Source organism: Falco biarmicus, chromosome 3 (genome assembly GCF_023638135.1).
Source record: "Falco biarmicus isolate bFalBia1 chromosome 3, bFalBia1.pri, whole genome shotgun sequence".
Lineage (NCBI taxonomy): Eukaryota > Metazoa > Chordata > Aves > Falconiformes > Falconidae > Falco > Falco biarmicus.
In genome coordinates, this window is record NC_079290.1 from 110686220 (window position 1) to 110705893 (window position 19674).

At 43.9% G+C, this 19674-nt stretch overlaps 1 protein-coding gene across 5 annotated transcripts in view; it reads right to left on the minus strand.

The window, feature by feature from the left end:
• UBR4 (ubiquitin protein ligase E3 component n-recognin 4) overlaps positions 1 to 19674 on the minus strand; it is a 78682-nt gene that overhangs the window by 31952 nt on the left and 27056 nt on the right. The window contains exons 42-69 of one of the 5 annotated variants that reach the window (XM_056333007.1): positions 19498 to 19650; positions 18983 to 19210; positions 17970 to 18127; positions 16760 to 16931; positions 16397 to 16598; positions 15938 to 16101; positions 15500 to 15716; positions 14896 to 15112; positions 13470 to 13502; positions 12288 to 12351; positions 11672 to 11806; positions 10827 to 11001; positions 10466 to 10603; positions 9895 to 10016; positions 9182 to 9293; positions 8561 to 8691; positions 8242 to 8419; positions 7947 to 8051; positions 7312 to 7443; positions 6452 to 6620; positions 5644 to 5740; positions 5140 to 5247; positions 4545 to 4661; positions 3143 to 3352; positions 2248 to 2397; positions 1319 to 1546; positions 1125 to 1203; positions 393 to 635 (exon numbers count right to left, since the gene is read on the minus strand). In XM_056333007.1, coding sequence (XP_056188982.1) covers positions 393 to 635; positions 1125 to 1203; positions 1319 to 1546; positions 2248 to 2397; positions 3143 to 3352; positions 4545 to 4661; positions 5140 to 5247; positions 5644 to 5740; positions 6452 to 6620; positions 7312 to 7443; positions 7947 to 8051; positions 8242 to 8419; positions 8561 to 8691; positions 9182 to 9293; positions 9895 to 10016; positions 10466 to 10603; positions 10827 to 11001; positions 11672 to 11806; positions 12288 to 12351; positions 13470 to 13502; positions 14896 to 15112; positions 15500 to 15716; positions 15938 to 16101; positions 16397 to 16598; positions 16760 to 16931; positions 17970 to 18127; positions 18983 to 19210; positions 19498 to 19650 — 4237 coding nt within the window. Of the gene's footprint in view, positions 1 to 392; positions 636 to 1124; positions 1204 to 1318; positions 1547 to 2247; positions 2398 to 3142; positions 3353 to 4544; positions 4662 to 5139; positions 5248 to 5643; positions 5741 to 6451; positions 6621 to 7311; positions 7468 to 7946; positions 8052 to 8241; positions 8420 to 8560; positions 8692 to 9181; positions 9294 to 9894; positions 10017 to 10465; positions 10604 to 10826; positions 11002 to 11671; positions 11807 to 12287; positions 12352 to 13469; positions 13503 to 14895; positions 15113 to 15499; positions 15717 to 15937; positions 16102 to 16396; positions 16599 to 16759; positions 16932 to 17969; positions 18128 to 18982; positions 19211 to 19497; positions 19651 to 19674 lie in introns of all 5 variants that reach the window. The other 4 variants (XM_056333006.1, XM_056333005.1, XM_056333009.1 and 1 more) reach the window with 4 other exon arrangements.

The following is a 19674-nucleotide window of genomic DNA, read 5'->3' on the forward strand; positions in this document are numbered from 1 at the left end:
TTCAACCTCCTACAACCCAGGACAGGCAAGTAGGTGGAAGCTACTTCGTCGTTAGAATCGGTAACTTCCATTAGACAACTTAAAGCCCACTATGGTTAATAAATATTCACAGTGGGGTTGTGACTTACTCAGCATTTAATTTCAGCCCCAACTCTTATGGCATACTGATTTATCTTCGCCCCTCTCCAATCTGTATATGGTAAACCTACTCTTCTCCCCCAATTGTTGCTGTAGTCTGCAAGTGCCCTTGCCACAAACCATGACCCTCTCACAACAGTGCTATTTATGACAGTAAGAAGCAAGCAGTTCTCTCTAAACAGAACAAGAAAGGCAGAGAGGAGCGGACTTCATCCCTAAAATCACCCACAGAAACGGGCACAGCTGCAGCTCACCCTCTCGCTCCTTTTCCTTTTCTTCTTTCTTGCTCTTTTTAGTGGAGGATTTGCTCTGTGTTGCTGTCTGCCCAGAGCCTGATGCTGCAGGAGCAGAGGTGGAAGAGGTGCTTGATGATCCAGAGGATGAAGCCACAGATAGCACTTTACTGCCACACAGAGCACAAGACAGCAGCTGCAGGAGAACTGGCGACACTCCTTCATCTACCAGGAAGCTGACTTGAAGGAGGAAATAGAGAACCGCTGCAGAGAAAAAAAGAAAATCTTTGAAGCCTGAATTAAAAAAAAAAAAAGAAAAAAAGAAAGCAAGCCAAAAAACCACAGCTGAAAACAAAAAAACCCTTTAAACATGACAAGGACCATCCCACAAACTCATAGAACCTTCCTGTCCTGCACTACAGAAGCACAACATTTGGGTAGACCAAGATAAAGTGTTTCATTCCAAATTACACACTGGAACAACGGCAGCACAAGCAAGAGAACACAGATCTCCTATTCCTGCTCTTGTAAGTTATCCATTACAACATATTGTGTTTCTTAGCTACGGAACAGATGCAATTACAGCACTGTGATACTTAGTACTGGAAACAGTTCAATCCTACTCAAAACTCTCAGCTGTGTGTCCCCCACTTCTTCCCTGCTGAGCTTCCCCAGCTGAGAAGTTTTGATTGAAACCAAAATGCATACTGCATCCCCTCTGCTCCCTCAAATACTCTCGGAGAAAGAACTCACAGTCATCTTTAATGCAGAATTTCTGCCAGTTTACTGTTCGCTGTGTGGCGATCTCTGCACAAGCCTTTAAATGTTCCATCTGAAAAGCACAATGGGACAGGATTAATCATCAGCACGTCAGTATTTCTGTTACTGACATCTTACATAAATGCAACGTACACTTCTTCCTAGTGCAGTGGCACAGTTTTCCTTACCAAGCTGATCAATGTATCATACTGCAGAGCAGAGCCTGAACTTGCTGTGACCACACTGGCACGAAGGAAAATGCCTTGCTCTTCTAGAAGCTTTTTGATTCCACGAACATGAGAGTCCAGCGTGTGAAGGTCTCTGAGCTGGCGGTATTTATCCTTCGATCCACAGATAAAGAGCAAAAGCTTGCGGACTTGGCGGCGCACGAATGGAGTCTGCTGGATCATCAGGTACTAGACAAAGAAAAGCCTACAACATCAGCACTGCAAACTCACCAGTTTGCAACCTCTGCGCCAACAAAAATATGGTGTTTTTTTACACAAAGAAAAGATACAGGTGATGCATTTGTGAATCTGTCAGCTTTAAGGTAAAGTCACCCTATAAAAGTCAGTCACAGGCAGAAGAAACACTGAACAACACCACTGCATCATCCTGAGCTGTGCAATTGTCAAACCGCTGCTGAAAACCACTTTGTCATCTATGACCTCAAATACAAAGCTACCAAGCCTAATTAAGAAATCCTACCACATACTTGTGCAAATGTAAGATAATTTGTTATCTCAAGTAAGAAGCTATACAACACCAAAGGAACTGAAAAGATACACTCCAAATACCTTACTGATTTCTTTTTTAATGACTAAAGTTAAACACCAACAGCCGAGCACAATGTTACATGAAGGTTTTCTATTCGAGTTTTCTGGCAGCAAACGTTGAGTTACAGGAAATAATAGCAATATATTTTTCATGTATCCTTTCCTATAGATTCCTGTTCAACAGGAATAAAACAAAGCCAACAGTTCACCTGCTTTCAAGGGGGATTAAAAATCAGAGATGGATCTGAGATCAGTTCTGCAAAAGCTCACCTCTCCCATGAAAGGCAGCATTACTGCAATTTTGTCATTAAAATCTGTAGGTGTATTACGTTCTCACTTACCTCAGACAAAAAGTAGAACCAGGAGTGATCAAAGATGGGAGGTGGGATGCGGGAGTTTGTGTCTGCAATCTTCTTGATCTGATAAGGCAGCCGCAGTACCATCTCTGTCAGGAGCTGAGTGTAGGCCTCAAAAACATCTGCAGCATGACCCTGAAAGCAAGAGCGATCAATCAGGCTCTGGCACCGAACCCTCCCAGGGTGGTGTCATGACAAGCTACAGGGTGCATTTATTGATTTTCTAAACCCAGAACTTTTCTGCATCTTTGCAGCCAGAAGAAACGTTCCCAGCTGATTTAAATAAAAACAAGCCAACAAACCTGCACGAGGACTTTAACTAGATGGCAACTATTAGGATGCAGTAAGCTAGTCCATAGTAAAAAGGCATTTTAACATACGAGCTTTCAACTTAGGAGACATTCTTACGTTTAACCAGGCTTTTTTCACTGCACCTGTATTTGTGTCAAAGCACCCCCTCCCGAGCAGCATCTTAGCAGAAAGGCACCGTGGTGGTTGAACAAGTCTAGGATTTAGTGTGGAAATCCCCATCAACTGCTCGGCTTCCTTGCCACACTAAGTAGTGGTGGTTCAGAAATTCTGTCTGCCAAGCAAAAGGAGTCACGCGATGGAGTAGCTTCCCTTCGGAAAGATTAACACTTCAACCAGAAACGGTGACAGCAGCTCCACAGCCTGCTTTAGGGGTGCGTCGATGGAAACAGCAAGCTAGGCTGCTCTGAGAGAACTCAGAGCAATCCCAGTTGTAACTACGCACTAAAGCAATGGATTTTACTTGCACTGCTAAGGGAAAACCAGTTCTGCAAGGATGCTTTTACTTGCTTCTGTGCAGCAGCCTTTTAACACAGGTCATGTAAAGCTAACAGCATAGGGTGGGACTCACCTTCACATACTGGCGGAGGAAAAAAGGGCTCATATCAGGTGGAGAAGAAGTAGTGTGAGGTTTCAGGAGCTGGCTGGTGGCTACAGGCTCCTCATCATTCTGCTGGCTTTTCCAGTACTCCAGCAAAGACTTCAGCACATGCAGACAGTAGTCAACAGCGCCAGAGCTCAACAACGCAGCGGCAGTGGCACTAGAGATGAGGGAGGAAGACTGAAAACAAAGAGGAGATGGATTAGTAAAGCACCTGACTGAGAACCACTGTGTTGGAAGAGCAGGGGAAGCGGTGAGAATCAGACAGCAGTTGCTGACAGTATGGATAAGAGAGCAGGTTTTTGTGAAACTTTACAGGCAGCTTTTAAGTTTGGGGTTTGTTTGAGGTTGGGGTTTTTGGTTTTTTGTGTTTATGAAAAGCAACTCAAATATTTACAGAGACTCTTTTGAACAAGTGCTTAGTAAAGGAAAACAAATAAAATCTCCTCTTAAGTCTAATCTCCCCTCGACACATGTGCCAGAGGCCACTCTGCTATGGATTAGACGACTAGGGCTTTTTTTCCTCCCCTTCCCCGGCTCCCCACACCCCCCCCCCCCCCCCCTTTTTTTTTTTTTTTCCAAAGTTGGGATTTCTATTTGTTTATCTGGGATTTGGCCAGCTGGGCGTGAATTCTGGTAGAGAAAGAGTCCCTGTTGCAGATGCTGCTCAGAGGCTCTGCTCCACCCAGGTATTGCTCCACCTGCATTCTGCAAGACGATGAGCTTTGATTTCTGTGGGAAGCTCAAGTGAATAACAAAGGCTGGAGAAAAAGCTACTGTAAATAAAACTATTAAAGCAGCCCTGTAAATCCAAACAAACCCCACAGCTCATAAGCTCATTAAAATTTGATGCAGTTCAGACTAAATTTTTTAACCTCTATGCTTTTTTATTAATCTCCTTCCCACCACACATACTGCTTTTTATGCCTTATTACTGTACCTTTTAGCAACAAATATCTAAGGAATCCTCTTAGCGACTTTTACGTTGACACAGCAGCATATTGCTTTCCAATAATCACATTACAAATCCTCTTTAACCCCTTCAGCACCAGTAAGATGCAAGGCAAAAACCTGCTAGACAGTTTTAAATAACATCAGTAATGTGCTGCCCTTAGCTCAGTCAGAAACTGTGCACAAAACAAGTGAAACCAGTTGTCTTCGCATGTCAGTTTCCTTCATTCTGAGTTTCGGCAAAGATCTTTTTTCACAAGAGTCAAATAACATTACAGATTCCTCACAAATTTTTCCAAAGCACTTTTAACTTTTTCAGATTTAGATCAGCTATTTCAGTTAGCAGCTTTTAGACCACCTTTGATGAACAAAAGCCACCCAAGCACATCAACCCCTTGACAAAGCAATTTGAAGAATGTACCTCACAAATGGAAGACTTGGATCCTGACTTAGTTCTGGACATGAACACACTAAGCAGCCTCATTACCACCAAGTGCACTTCATTCACAGGAGAGCGTTCGTTTTTCTTAGACACATCCTGCAAGGAGAGAGTTTGCTTGTGCTCAGATCTGGAAGTAAGCAATGTCCTAAGCATCTAAATTTCAGTGCTCTGATCCTCATGAAGCATTGCTAATTTCAGCTCAAGCAGTAATACTGAAAAAGCAGCACAAATTCCTCAATATAAGGGCAGACAGTGGCCTGGATGCCAGAGAACAGTATTACGCAAATGAAAAGCTATATATGTCAATCATGCATTACTGATCATGTCTGTTTTAAGAGTTTAATTCAAGCGAAACAAATTGTCATGCTCAGTTGTGGATGCCGGAACCAGGGAACAGTGCGAGTGAGACTCATGTCATTTTCTACCTTATGTGAAGTGAGCCAAGAGAAATAAACTGCCTGAACACATCCATACAGCAATGTGTTTCTGTGACTTCCATGCATCCAATCCCCCCTGGAAAGAAACCCTGTCAAGAAGGAGCAAATCAAGAGTGTGTGCACATAGTACAGCTTACCTTTTTGTCCATGCACAGTTCTGCAATCAGTTGGGACAGAAGGTTATCTAAAGCTCCCTTGTCTTTCTCATCATCTCCATCCAGGTCTGTCGTGAGCATCAGAATAACCTGGGAATACAAGTCAGAGAATTAATAGAAGGCAGGCTCCATGTTTTCAAGATAAATACAGATGATCTTTCACAAAACACTGCAGATTTTATCTTGATTAATCTACATTCTTTCCCAAATTCTGCCTGTGCCATCACACCTTAATATGAACATTGAGTATAAACCCAAAAGACCCTCCCAAATACCAAGAAAGGTTCAAGTCTAGCAAAGACCCCTGGGCAAGGAATGCTGTAGGGTAAGGAATGCTGTGCAACACACAACACTTTAGAGATGGACTCACGCTGTGAATGGGCAGGAAAGAGAAAGGGAAAAGCACATGCAAACAGAAACACAGCAGTAGTAGTAGTAGTGATTAACTGTTTGATTAAGGCTTAAGTCCTGACCCTCCTCACCTACCTGCATATAAGGAATAGCCCGGACTCCTCCAACATTCCTCAGCTGAGGTAAGTTTTGCAGCAGCCTCTCCAGCAACATCAGTCGGACCATGTGCAGCCTGGGAAGTCAGAAGCCACAGGATCAGACAGATCCCAAGAAATACCAGACCCAGCAGGATCACCAACAATTTGTGCAATTTGCCGCAGAAGTTCAGAGCATGAGGAAATCCTAAGGTTGTCAGATCTGCAGACAGGAGTGCACTCCCTCAGACTTGAGAGTCAAGTTGTCAAAGATGCACAGCAACTCTGGCAGTGGACATAGTTACTCACTTAGGAACTACACTGCCTAGCACAACCACCTGCCGAATTCCACTGTCTAGAAACAGATACTACAAATCCGTTCTGAACTGTGCTGAAAAAATGACTGAGCATCTGTCCCCATAGAATGAAAAACGGCAGATCTTTCCAAAGAGCTCAGCACTCCTGCACATACTTTTTTCCCTAACACTGAATTTCACAAGTCCACAAGCTGCATTTTAGTGATTCCTCGGTTTACTAGACTCATGTAGGATTTTTTCATCGCTTCGTCCAGGCAGCAGTCTGTGGGACACGTTTGGTATGTGTGACACATTACATGGTGAATGCACAGAGGGAGGCATTTTGCAATAGCAGTTTGCTCTATTCCATGTTTCTCGCTTCTGGTTTTTACTATCCAACAGAGTAACAAATCACACCCCATGAATTTCAGCACCTGTAGTCCACTCCTCTATGAACAATGACACTGTAGGGTCAGGTGTGCTATTCCTGAAGAGGAAAACAAAGCCCCTTGCCTGTTGCTGGTGTGGACATCTCCCTCTGCCTCCCCTTCCCCTTCGGAACCATCTCCCTCTTGCTGGCCTGTGGTAGTGCTGATCGCGCCTGTGCTTGAGCTGACGCTGCCTGGCCCAGCAGGGTGGCCCTCAGCTGCTGTGTCTCCATAGGCACTACTACGGCCAGACACTGAAAAAGAAAAATAAAAAACCAGGAAAGACAGCATCAGCACAATTGAACATGCATCTTGCCTGCTTCATAGCAATAGACACAGCTGAACTAGACTTTGGAATTACAGTTCTAAGGAGACTGTGATTTTGGTTATCTTCATAAAGCTAGAAGAGAGTCATTTCTACAGACGTAGCTTAGCACCCCTAGCATTCTTTTGTTCGTCAGCCTCATCTTTGTGGCTAAAATCGAACTGGTTCCACAGCAGTAATTTAAACTGAGTCAGAAGAGGCATGGATGGGCAGCACAGATGTAATTTTTTTATGTAAGTCTGTGATTATTTTAGCTAGGTATGAGTCCCAATCAAAAAAAAAACAACCAAAAAAAAAACCAAACAAAGAGAGAAATTAATCTGACCCCATCCAAACTTATCCAGCAATACAGTGAATTCTTGCAGTCTCGCTCTAGGCTCCTGTATTCTGTTATTACAGGACAGCAAAAGCTACGTCAGATTCCACACTTCTAGAGAACTACAAAAAATTAGCAAATATTCAGTCTGTATGCCACTTTGGCAGTAACCATAAAATGATGCATGGCATCATCCATTTGAGCAGAGATTTTATCTTTGCCTGGGATTACCCACCCCCTCTCACTCTGGTAAAGCCCTGTGACATAGAACACAGATGTACAGACACCGGTGTACAAGACTTACCGCTGTGCTCACCAGCCACAGAGTCCACTGCGCTGCCGCCGCTCTCGGAGCCTACACTGCCACCATGGTCTGCAGGTGAAGTCCGAAGAGTTGAGCCATCTGTTGCAGCTGTGCTGCCTTCATCATCAGACGCTGGAGCTAAGAGAATAAAGAGAGCTGTTACAAGTAAAAACACTGCCTTGATATAACTTCAAAAGACGCACATGCTACGAAAGAAAAGCTACAAATATTTGTCTTTGGGTTTTGTGTCCATTTTCAACAACAAATCAAGAGGGAACTTGGAAGTGTCCATTGATACATTTAAGCGTGCTAAAAAGCAGTGGAGGGGAGACACCCTGAGAAGGAAACCTTCTCATCAAACAGACAATCATGCAAGTTACTTGAAAAACAAATGTCTGGTTGTTTATAAATGCAAAATAAATACAGTATATGGTTTATCTTAAGGAGAGGAAATAACTTCCTCAGAAGCCTACAATGAAAGCCCATCAAAGCAGAAAGAGGCCATAACAATGCTATCGAAAATACATGAAGCAAATAGTAATAATCGGTTCTTCAAAACCTTACTCACAAACAGATTTTAAGTCATTATTTAGGTCAAAATCAAAAAAGCTTGATTCCTCGCAGTGAACAGTTACCTGATGCTGTTGTATCTGAGAGCGTTCCAGCGTCAAGAGAAGAAGAGCTGGGTGCTTGGCCAGACAGTCCTAAGCTCTGAAGTCCAAGTGCACTACTGCTGCTCCCTGCAAGAAGAAAACAAGTTACGAGTATCCTTCTATGAGAGAATAATGTTAACTCCAGCCTTCCCTGTACATTTTGCAGTTCTATTATCTTTGCTTTGCTTTGATGTCACAACAGCTTCTGTTTTGTTTCCCTCCCAGTTTCCTCATTTTCTATTTACCTTTCCGACTGCCAATAATGCCTACATCTTACCTTGCTGATCTTGTTGCAGGCTCAGGGCAATAGCCAATTCCACCATCGTTTCATCATCTGCATCTGGAGGAATATCCAGCATAGGAGGGAATCCCTCTGCTCCAGCCAGAAGAGCCTCCAGGGGAGAAGGGTTCCCATTATTCACATTTTCAGAAGTCTCCAGAACCATAGATTCAGACTACAGAAAGGAAACACAGTTTAGAGTTTTCACCAAACCATCTCTAGCTAATGGAGCACACAAACTGATTCATTGTAACTAAATTAAACTCAAGTACCTAACATAATTAAAAGGCTCCAAAGAGAAGCACTCTAGACTTACCACCATCTCAAAGTCCCCATGATCAACTTCGCTTTGCTCTTGGCTTTCTTGTCGGATATGCTCACCATTTGCTATCCCAGAACTCTGCAGCTTGTCTTCTGCATCATCGTCATCATCATCATCCTTATCTCCTGAGTGACAAAGGATTAATTCACAGATGCACTCCTTCCTCACATCACCAGGAACTAAGCAATTAAGGCTGGGAAAAAAACACTTAAGCTATCCCCCCTCATGAATAGATTCCATTACAACCACAATTCGCATCAATGCTCAAAAAGTGTCTCTTGGATGAAGACTGGATAGCCTAATTTCGATCTGCACACATCTTTATGACTGATTTATAAGGACTTGAAAATATCTGTGGAAATACTAAGACAGGTTGGATTACTACCCCCTAGATAAAATAATCAGATCAAAGAAGAGGTGACTATTTTTTTTTAAAAAAGGAAAAGACGAGGGAAAAAAAGGTTTCAGGGGGCAAGAGCGAGCAGAAGAGAGGAGAAAGACTGGCTTTAGTCCTTTTTAGTCCCAATTTATAAGGCTACTTTATTTTCTTGTCTTTTCTGACAAATAAAGTAGGTCATGCTCATTTAAAGGCAAAGACGAATGCATCTAGCATACCCATAGGAGTATTGCTCCGAGGGGATGATGGCAAGGTGACATGTCTCCGCTTGTTCCTTGGTCTCAGCACTCTGATCAAAGCTTGTTTGCAAGAAAAGCTCACTGCAGGATCCTAAAGAGTTAATACGTAACCATTAAACTTCTTAACCTTTCAGTGCTTATTCACGGTATTTGGAAAGATAGCTTGAAGTACACTTACGACTCTGTTGGTCGTGGCTGACATAAGTCACTGCCTAAACATCTAAACTCCATTTCCCCCAGCAGCCATGAAGCAGTACTCACCATTCCACACACAGCATGTGACAAACGTTTACTAAACCACAAGGAGAGAGAAATTCCTCCTTCATTTACTTTCTGGCTGTATGATTTTGGCTGCCTACCTCTGTTTTGTATCCGTACTACATATTATCATTCTACCTGTACTTAATTCCCTTCATATTATAGAATCATAGAATCATTTAGGTTGGAAAAGACCTTTAAGACAGAGTTCAACTGTTAACCCAGCACCACCAAGCCCACCACTAAACCACGTCCCTAAGCCCACATCTACACATCTTCTAAACACCCCTAGGGATGGCGACTCCACCACCTCCCTGACAGCCTGTTCCAGCGCTTGACAACCTTTTTGGTAAAGAAATTTTTTCGAATATTCAATCTAAACCTCCCCTGGTGCTGCGTTACAGGCTGAAGCAGAGCAGAGCAAGATTACACACCGGACAAAGTAACATCTGCATGTAGATCTTGGATGCTGTATGGATACAATCCAGTTCGCATGTGCAGTATCCGTGGATAATATCCACCAAAGCATTGACCGTGGCTTCAACGTGAGTGAGACCTAAGGAGAAGTAAAAATAGGACCGTAATCAACTATCTTTCCATGTCAGCACACAGAGAGACACACTGCAGGAAGCGTCTTTTGTTCGTAGGCTTCAAGGCACAATGTTAGCACCACAAACATATTGAAATTTCAATCTAAAATGAATTTACACACCAGCCTTGTCTGTCTAATGGAATACTGCGCACCCCATATACCAGCACCACTGAATATCCTCCAGCACCATCTACGAAGCCAAACGTGAATAAATCAATCATCAGGCCCTTTTTACTAGCAAAATACACATACTTTAACAAAAGCATTAGAGCAGAATTTGTAGATACACCTTAGAAAGCACGCAAGGCATCATTAGTGTCTCAAGCTTAGTCTGGAACAAGTAATTTTCTCTGTTTACAATATAGGATCCTTCAAAATAAACAAGCTTGACAATAGCAAAAGAGCTAGCACACCTGGCAGGCAGGCAGGGGCAAGGAACGCGTTTTTGGGCTTCGATGCATGTAGCTTCCAGAAGTGGTTAACTAGCTGGGTAATAAACGTGCAGCCATCTCCTTCAGTGTGTTTCTGGGCCTCTTGCCCTTCTTCACTCTCTGTACAGATCAAAAAACAGGTGTCAGATATGTGCAGGGGAAAGCATTAACAAGCAGGATAACACCAAGTTTATTTGAAATGGCTTTTGTTAGAGGCTCTGATGTCCTCATTACAAGGGCTATCACACGCCTAACACATCAAATACGGTTCCTGTTACACCAAATCAGATACCAAGACATCTTCAGTTACCACAACAGAAAGCTGAAGAACATTACAGACTACCTGTTTCCAGCTGTGGCAGCTTTGATTCTGTATAGTGGACCAGATTGTTGGGTCTCATAATAGCAATGGATCGAGCAGTGATGACCAGCCTCTGAAATACTTCAGGATCAAGGTCCTTTCCTTCTTTGGTTGAGGAACTCAAATACTGAATGGCTTTACTTAGCAACGCTTGATCCTGTAAAGTGAAAGATAACATCGGCAGAGGAAAACAACAGAGAGCAGCACAACAAAGCAACAGAAGCATAACTGCAGGACAGATCCTGGGGAAATCCAGCACTCGCTGCTTTGACTCTCAGCCAATGTCATCTAGGAAGGACAACTAATAGTAAAGAGTCACCCTGTAACAAAAGGAATCTGGCTCGAGAATTGATTTTCACATTTGCTTCCCCTCAGGCTCAAATGCATATGGAAAGACCAGTGCATAGACATAATCATTCCAGTGGTTAGCAAAGGCTATCTGCAGGCATCTGTGCATTTACCGCAGTTATGTTAGCACACAGTCTAACCACGACCTACCCCGGTATTTTCCTAGCACCTAAAGCTAGATGCCTGTGGAAATGAAGCCAGAGCTATGGATGCAGTTTCCAAACAAACTTCATGTGTTTCAAGATCCAGATTTCTCTATATTAACTGACATTATTTCCCACCAAAATCTTCAAAAAGCATTTTAAGTAGTGAAGTTCTGCCGAAACACAAAAGCCATTGAGGCAGGCAGCAGGAGATAAAGGAAAAATCAGCCAGCAGGTTTAGCGCTGCCATGGAGGAAGGGCTTTCTAGGGGTGTGCTGCACCTCAACCATAAACTGTCAGGTTACAGGAGACACTGAAATCCTTGCACCATGTTACCTTGTGGTTATGGTATGCTGAGCGGCTGGTGTGCAAGCTAGCCAAGAGGCTCTTGGTTTGCTGCTGGACGCTGGAAGGAGCTGGCATGGACAGCAGCATAGTAGCCAGTTCCTGAGCTGCCACCTTATTCTTCTCCTGCTCCCAAGAACAGACAAAAAACATTCTTCAGTACATTTACCATTAAGGTGATGCATGGTCTGATTTCTCAGCGTACCTGCAGCTCCCTCCCCTCCTTGCACTGTGCATACAAGTTTCTGCCTTCCTTCAATACCGTTTTGATAGCTTCCTCAATTTATTATTTGACATTTAAGGAACATTTCACATGTCTACATAAGAAAAGTCCTTTTGAGATTTATGGGCTTCTACCCTGCTGTTTTCTGTAAACGAGGTCACTCTACAGCACAAAAATCCCACTAGCAATAAATGCAAATGCCAATTGTCATTCTAAACTAGTTTCAAATGCTTTTCGCTAAGTCAACTTTCAGATCAGTGCTCCCAGCAAAACGGATGCTGCTCTCTTCTGTATCAGGCCCCCAGGGCTGCAGGAGGTGCTGCTGATCTTGCCCCTCCTCCCCCATCTCGGAAAGCTCAAGAATGTATTCAGAAAGTTACTTGCCTTCTCGTTGACTGGTCCTACAGCAAAGCAGCTTTCCAGCGCTTCTAAAGAACTCACTACTAGCCTGAAGGGAGAAAGGAAAGCAGGCTTGAGTACAGCAACCCTTCTCTCTCCTTAGCACTTTGCTTTATGCGGGCTACAGTCATGAGTAGCTCAGAGACAGCTAACGAATGCCAAGTACAAAATCAAAGCATGATAAAACCTGCCACAGGCACCATGCATATCATTTCATTGTGTTACAGACCAGAGTTAAACCTGGCTCACGCTCACAGACAAACTTAGGACTGCTTTAATAATCCACAGCTGAAAGACAGGGGCTTTTCTCTACCAAAGAGGATAAAACATTTCCTTACGCAGCCTGCAGCAGGGATAACTTGGATTGTCTTGACAGTACCAATTCACCATGGCCCACAGACGTACATATGACTGCAGATCAAGGGTTGGTATGACACATGGGAAAAAGCGTAACCGACTTTTCTAAGGGAGCAAGATTCTACCCGCTTCCTATTTTCACACAGGTTGCTCTTTCCAATTTGGAGTTTTCAGCGCAAAATATTCCAGAGGAAAATTAACTTGGAGCACTGGGTATGACCCAAGTGAGAGATGCTGAGCTCCAAACTTTTTCACAGTAAAACACTTGCCCCAAGGGAAAACCTTATTTACAACTTGCAGCAAAGTGTTGAAATCTCCCTTGCAGCACCACTTCATGCCTTGCAGTAGAACTACCTGAAACGCCACCTGACACACGAGAAGGAGCAGTGCAAGGATACAGGAAGGAGGGAAGAGATAGCATTAAGGGGAGAAATAACAGCACAGCATTGGATACGAGGTAGAAGAAACAACAATTGTCTGGTCTGGCGGTGATAAATAACATGACATTCCCCTACCCACAGCCACCCTCCATAAAGCTAGCAGGGGCATAAGTGGGATAAAAAGACGCGAGGAGGAAACAAAGCGAAAAGAGAAGTCTGTCAAACAAGCAACAGTTATGCCGTATACAGCAAAAATCTGCAAACCCCCTCATCTTTACATTTCGCTAAACCATCTGCCATGCAATGACCAGAATGTAAAGAAGCAAATGTCACTTGGAAAACAAAAAAAAACAGTCAACAAAAGCCACATCATGTGCTCTGTCTCTCTGACACACACTCATTCGTGCAGAGAAAAGGATGGCATACTAACCGGTCCAGGGTGGTTAGGGACTCAGTTTCAGAACTTTGGGGGAGCAAAGAAAAAGGAAAAAAAAAAAATAATAATGTGTAAAGCTCACAGAAAAACTCCCTAGAACACATTCTAAGCAAAAGGCAAATTAAATGGGGAAATCGGGAAGCCAGGAGAGCGCTATATACAGTAAGTCTAAGCACGGGTCTTTCTATCTGGGCAGCAGACACTTGTTGAATAGCAAAACAAAGGAGATCCAGGCCACCTAGCACAGAGAAGCCAAGCACACTGCTTAAAGCACCACTGAAGGTTAAATCTGAAGTGCAGACACCGAACTTTTCTGATAGGAAATACGCCTCTTGCCTGCCGTTAGCTGTTCCTACTCAAGAGGCCCTTTATAAGGTAACCATGCTGCATTCTCTAACACGTTAAGTGAAAATCAAGAGCAATCTTTTTCTTTCTGAGTTTTTAGAATATAATCCCTCTGCTTTGGAAAAGCAGAAAGCATGTCAGTGGAGAGAGGGACATCTTGTGGACATGTCACAGCAGAGGAGGGACAAAAAGAGAAAATAAGCATAGGAAAAAATCCCATCAACTATTGGACAAAATATTAAAACATGGCCAAACAGGTCCTTCAGCTGGAGATAACTGCTACTTCAGGCCCTGAACCTTTACCTGAGAACTTCAGTAAGATAGAATTCACCACCATTTACTCACAATCAAGCAGCGTATCCCTTAAAATGCTCATTTTTCAGCAGTGCTACTTCCTCTTTGATATGTTTCCCTCCTATCCTTGCTAGCTTGCCAGGCTTTCTACAACCCTTACGATACACACTGTCTGAGCTCAGAAAGAGAACACAGGGTGGATATTAAAAAAAAAAAAAAAAAAAAAAAGTTTTCTTTCTTCTGCTAAATAGATGCCCAGCTCACCCTTGTGCTCTGGCTCTCCGTAGGGCTATGTGGAGGAAAACCCCAACACTTTCTCCACCACAGCAGTTAAACCTGAGACATACAGGCTACAAGGTAAGTTAGTGGGAACCACTCGCCTAAAGCAGCATCACACACGAAGCCCTCTTCAAAACTGAACTGAACTTCAGGGGCCTTACCTTTGTGAGCTCTAGAGAATGAAAAAGGGCTAGCTTGAAATGAGAAAATGCACCAAGGCAGCAGAAATCTCTTTTAGCTCTTTAAGACTGCTATAACAAATGAACTTAGCAACGTGAAGCACGCACACAGATCTATCCGTTTACTCCAGCAGATAAATCAAGAGTGAGCACAAAGCCCTCCCTTAGAAGATAATTATTGACTTTTCAGTTATTGTTTTAGAAAAAACTCACTAAATCCCCTTAAGTTCTCCCGGTTAAGAAAGGTACACAAGCATACCAATGTCCCCTCTACAGCAACCACCCATTTGCAAGGAGAAATAAAAGAAAGACTGCAGAAATACCTCTCCAGGACAGTCCCACTGGCAGCAGCAGGGGTAGCCGACTCTGTGTCTCCAGTGCCATTCCCTTGATTCAGGTTTGGGGGACAAACGTTGCTCACTGAAGCAGACGGGAAATCCTCTGGGGGCTCATCAGGCCATCCAAACTGCTCTTTGGTTTTGCCATAAATTTTTATGGAATCCATCATAGTGACTCCAGCAGGATCCACAGAAGCGCCAACTGCAGTGATTAAAGGAATTTCTTAAAAACAGAACAGCTTCTTTTGAATACAAACAAGCACAGCCTCCTAAGGTCAGGATAGCGATTCCACTGCATCATTAATATACAGCCCCTCTGACAGGTTCATCTTTTCAAAGCCATTTTCCTTCTCTATTACCTCAACACAAAATTACTGAGCTGAGCTATTGCACATTCATCCACTGCAGCAAGAAACAGAGCCATAAATAGTTACTAAATGTTCAGGATCTGCCCCTCAAACTATTCCTGTAGTCAGGTCAAACGAACAGGTTGTGGAAACCCTTCTTACCATGGGGTGAAGCACAACAGTTTCAACCCCGCCAAGCAAAACCAACAGGTAGCCAAAGTGAACAATTAATAAAAACTTACTGAAAATGGTTAGTTTCTTGTCAGCCTGCAAGGCTTCCTCACGAGTGAAAGGGAAGTCAAACCAGCGAGCCCTGGTCATGTTGAGCTGCATGGTGCGGCCAAAGATCTCCAAGTACGAGGGCGCTCGCTCTATCGCTTGTGTGCCAATCTGGATCCGCATGCCTGTCATCACCATCGTGTTGTTATTGTTTGTCACTTCGATGGTGAAACCCCCAGGCTGGAGGAGACAAATCACAGCTCAGAAAGGTGAGCTCAAAAAAATCACTCCCAAGTTAAGATGCTCAAGTCTGTACACAGGTGCCTCCACTGTTTACTTAACAGTATCACGGGATTTGTACAGGGTCATTTGAACAAAGCAGACTAGGAAAAGGCATGCAATCAATCTGAACAATAATGTCACCCAGGCGCCCCAGAGAAGCCCCACGCTGCCCCATTTACCTTTGTGTTGGCCACATACATGCCAGTGGAATTGAGTCGGTGCTTTATCTGCTGAGCGTTGTAAACCTGCAGCAGGTCATTTCCTCCAAACTCCACATCTGTGAGTTGCTGGTTGTGTTCAAAGAAGTCAATAGGGAAGTTCACTTGGCTGGATGCACGAGTTGCTAAAAGGGAAGACAGATGTTTTTAACAAAATACATTATCAACAGGCAAAGCTGTGGTAAAAAAGCTGCAGAATAAACTTGCCTCCTCTGGAAATGCCTGTGCGAGCCAGATAGCTATGTATTTTTACATACATCTACGGAAACATTTTACCCAAACTTAGCCAGTACTTAGCCTTGAGATTAACTGGCAATTGTCAGAAATGAACATCTTAATTATCTACATGATGCCAATCAATCTTTGCATCTATATTCGCCACCGCTACCTTGCACCAGGTAAGTATGAGAAGCCCCTTACTAATAGCAGCTGCCTTGCGCTTGCGAACTGGTTTCATGATGCTGATGACGCTGCTAGGCTGGAGAGAGGGCTGGAGCCAGTAGGAGGTATTCTCTACATTGGCCATGTAGATCCTCAGGCTGCCGTCTTCGCACAGGAGGATCATAGTGGTCCTCTGCTGCTCATTGCAGGCCGTGTGACGGATGGCCACCATGTCCTGAATCTGCAAAGGCAAGCAATACAAGTCAAGGAAAGGACTCGGCAACTGCTGCTTGAAGAAAGGAACTCTCTGCATTAGAAAAACTGTGAAAACTAGCGATCTTGTTGATGGAACAACGAGAAACCACATTTTAAGGGCCAGAAATACAGGGAACTATGACTCACCTTTGCTTTGGCTGGCAAGGTTTTAATCTCCTGGATGAGAAAGGTGTCCGGCTTCACCATCATCACCAGTGGGACACCTGTGGTTTGCTGAACACAGCACACCAAGCCAGGGTGGTTCATCACCTCAGACCACTGACACAGTGCTGGTGAAGTCTTACTCCCACCGTTTGAACTGCAAGAGATGAAGGGCAGAATAACATTCATTTAAGAAGCAACACAAGCGAAACCACACAAAATTCACCACTCAGGTCAAAGCTTCATCCTCAGCAGGAATTCAAAGCACTGCATTAATGAACAGCCAGGAACATCAGCGTCCAGTTCACAGGTGAGAAACCTGAAACAATCACTTGAGTGGGGAGAAAGCACAAGCCTCCCAACCCCACAGTCCTGATCTCTGCCCTGGTAACACTTTATGCCCAAACCCAAGGAAGCAATTTTAAAATGGCTTTCGGCTATCTTTTTATGTGAACAGATGCACAGGTCCGTGTTTCAACACACCAGCAGCACTAAGCAAAGGCCAATGCAGGAGAATGTATGTGACACTGCTCACTGGAAAAAAAATACTATAAATCCGCAAAAAGACTAAGCCAAACTCGACCAGGGCTAGGGAGCTCTTGGAACCTGACCCTGCTACAGAGCCTACTCACGACAGAGGCTTTCTGTCAGGCTAGGGAAGAGCCTGTGGCCCAAATACCCAGCTTTCCTCCTCAGGACAAATGACAGAACACTTCTTTCTTGCCACATTCATAGCATAAGAGATTGGTTTCCCTCAAGGAAGTCTGAAAATAAGCCTTAACATGCACAACACACAAGGTCCACTGCAGTACTGTTGCCGAAAAGAAACAAAAGGCTTCCTTGCTCTGCAGCCTCCGCAAGGGTGGGTAATCCCATCGGTTCCAGCTGCTGCACCACCAGCAGCTCTGCACTGTGCAGCAAGACTGCTCTGAAGCCACCTTTCCACTGTGAAATCCTAGTAGGAAGAAAAAAAATGCATACACGTCCCACTGCCAAAACAGGCAGCTTTGGTTTCAAATCGTTCTGCAATTAGGGCAGAAGCACCACAAAAAGTAGCAAGAAATCATCAGTCAAAAAGGGGATCTTCGCCACAAGCTTTGGCCATTCAGAGCTGGGATGTTAAGAACAATTAGTAATATTTATTAATGATAAACAGAAATGAAAACTTCAGGGGAGTCTTCCACATGCGCCTCACCTCTTTATGTTAATTGGGAATAGCCGCTGCACTTCCAGATTGGCCCGGCTGATGGTGGCTGCAAAAGATTTGCCTTGACAGTAACTGAAGAACAACATCTGTAGCACGTGGGAGTAATACACTGACACACCGCCTCCTGCGACCTGGCCATTACTGTCCTGCAGGATCAGGGAGAAACGACAACATTTAAGATAAGCACACATCCTCCAAAACACTTTGTCAGGCTTTTAAATGATGGAATTATTCCAAAAGCCTCTCCCTGCCCCCTCGCCACCAGTGAGAGAACACAGCCCTAAATGACAATTTTCTAAGCTGAACTCCTTGGTGAACTCATCCATCAGATACTTCAAAGGCTTTTGAAGGGGATACTGCATAGCCAAAGGCTGTAGGTAGCCCTCAGCTACCACATCTGTGTGCTTGAATGTTGTATGGCAATCTCACATGCAGCGCTCCCCAAGTTCCCAGCTCATAAAAGAGCTTTCCTGAGGGCCTGCTTCTCATCTCTTCCCCCATTTTGGAGCAGGCTGGAGTAAAAAGACTGAATGAAAGGGGGACAGCTTTTAAAAGCCGCCCCCCAAGACTACAGAGCTGCTGTTGACCAGCAACAAAGGCTCACTCCACCTCTACAGCCCCAGCAATGGTCAGGAACTTTATCCATTGTGGTTACTGCACCTTTGGAGTACCTCGCTCCAAGAACAGCACTGCTCTGCAGCCACCTCCCTGCTGAGAAATCCTGCTGGGCATAACTTCAGAGCCAGCCACGGAAAACATGCTCCATTTTCTAGATGAAAGGATCAAGGGGTTTAATTTTTACCCCCACCCCTTTTCACTGCAAGGATGTTTCTCTCTTTAGAGGAATGGCAAGCTCATTGATCTAGATCAGGGGGCTTAAAAGGAAAGGGGGCGGAAAAAAAAAAAAAAAAAAAGGAAACTTCTGTGTTCAAATATAAGGCACAAGCAAGAGAGAGAAAGCCACTGCAGCCCATGCTACAAGAAAGGCAAGACACCAGTACCTTTAGGTCCTCATGATTGACTTCAAGCACGTTGGTGACATAGAACGGTCCATGCTGGGCACTGCTCGCCTCTTCCATGAGCTGCGTATAGATGTACCCAGCCGAGGACATGATCACTATGATGTTCTTCCCCTCTTCGTTGAAAAGGAAAGTGACATCCCTGATTTTGGAACTTGGCAGAAGGAAATAGAAAGTTGGACTCAAGGCATCGACAGAGAGATCGTAAATCTGTGGGAAGAATCAAGGAAATAACTTCCATGATACAAACCAGTGCAAATGGACAAGAGTTGAGACAATAGGTTGAGATTTAGATGTTACAGTTCATTTTTTTGCTTTTTGGGTTCTTTGGGTTTTGCTTCTTCTTACGACAACAGTAGCCAAACACCACAATTTTGTATTTCCAATTAATTTCTAACCAAGAATATGATCACATTCTTCCACATGCAACTCTGCCAAGATCCAGACTCTAATGTCTGAAAGAAGACCTCTCATCAACAGCTGATGACCAAACGTACCTTCACAAAGTCGGCAGTCACAATAGCAAGCTCTGTTTGAGAGCCTGGCAGCCACACAGCTTTAATGATGAAATTTCCAGTGGCTAGTTGGGGATGAAGTACCAAATGATCAGAGACTGATCCCGAGCTGCTGAATGTTAACACGTGGCAGTCCTGCAGTAATGAAAAAAATTGGTC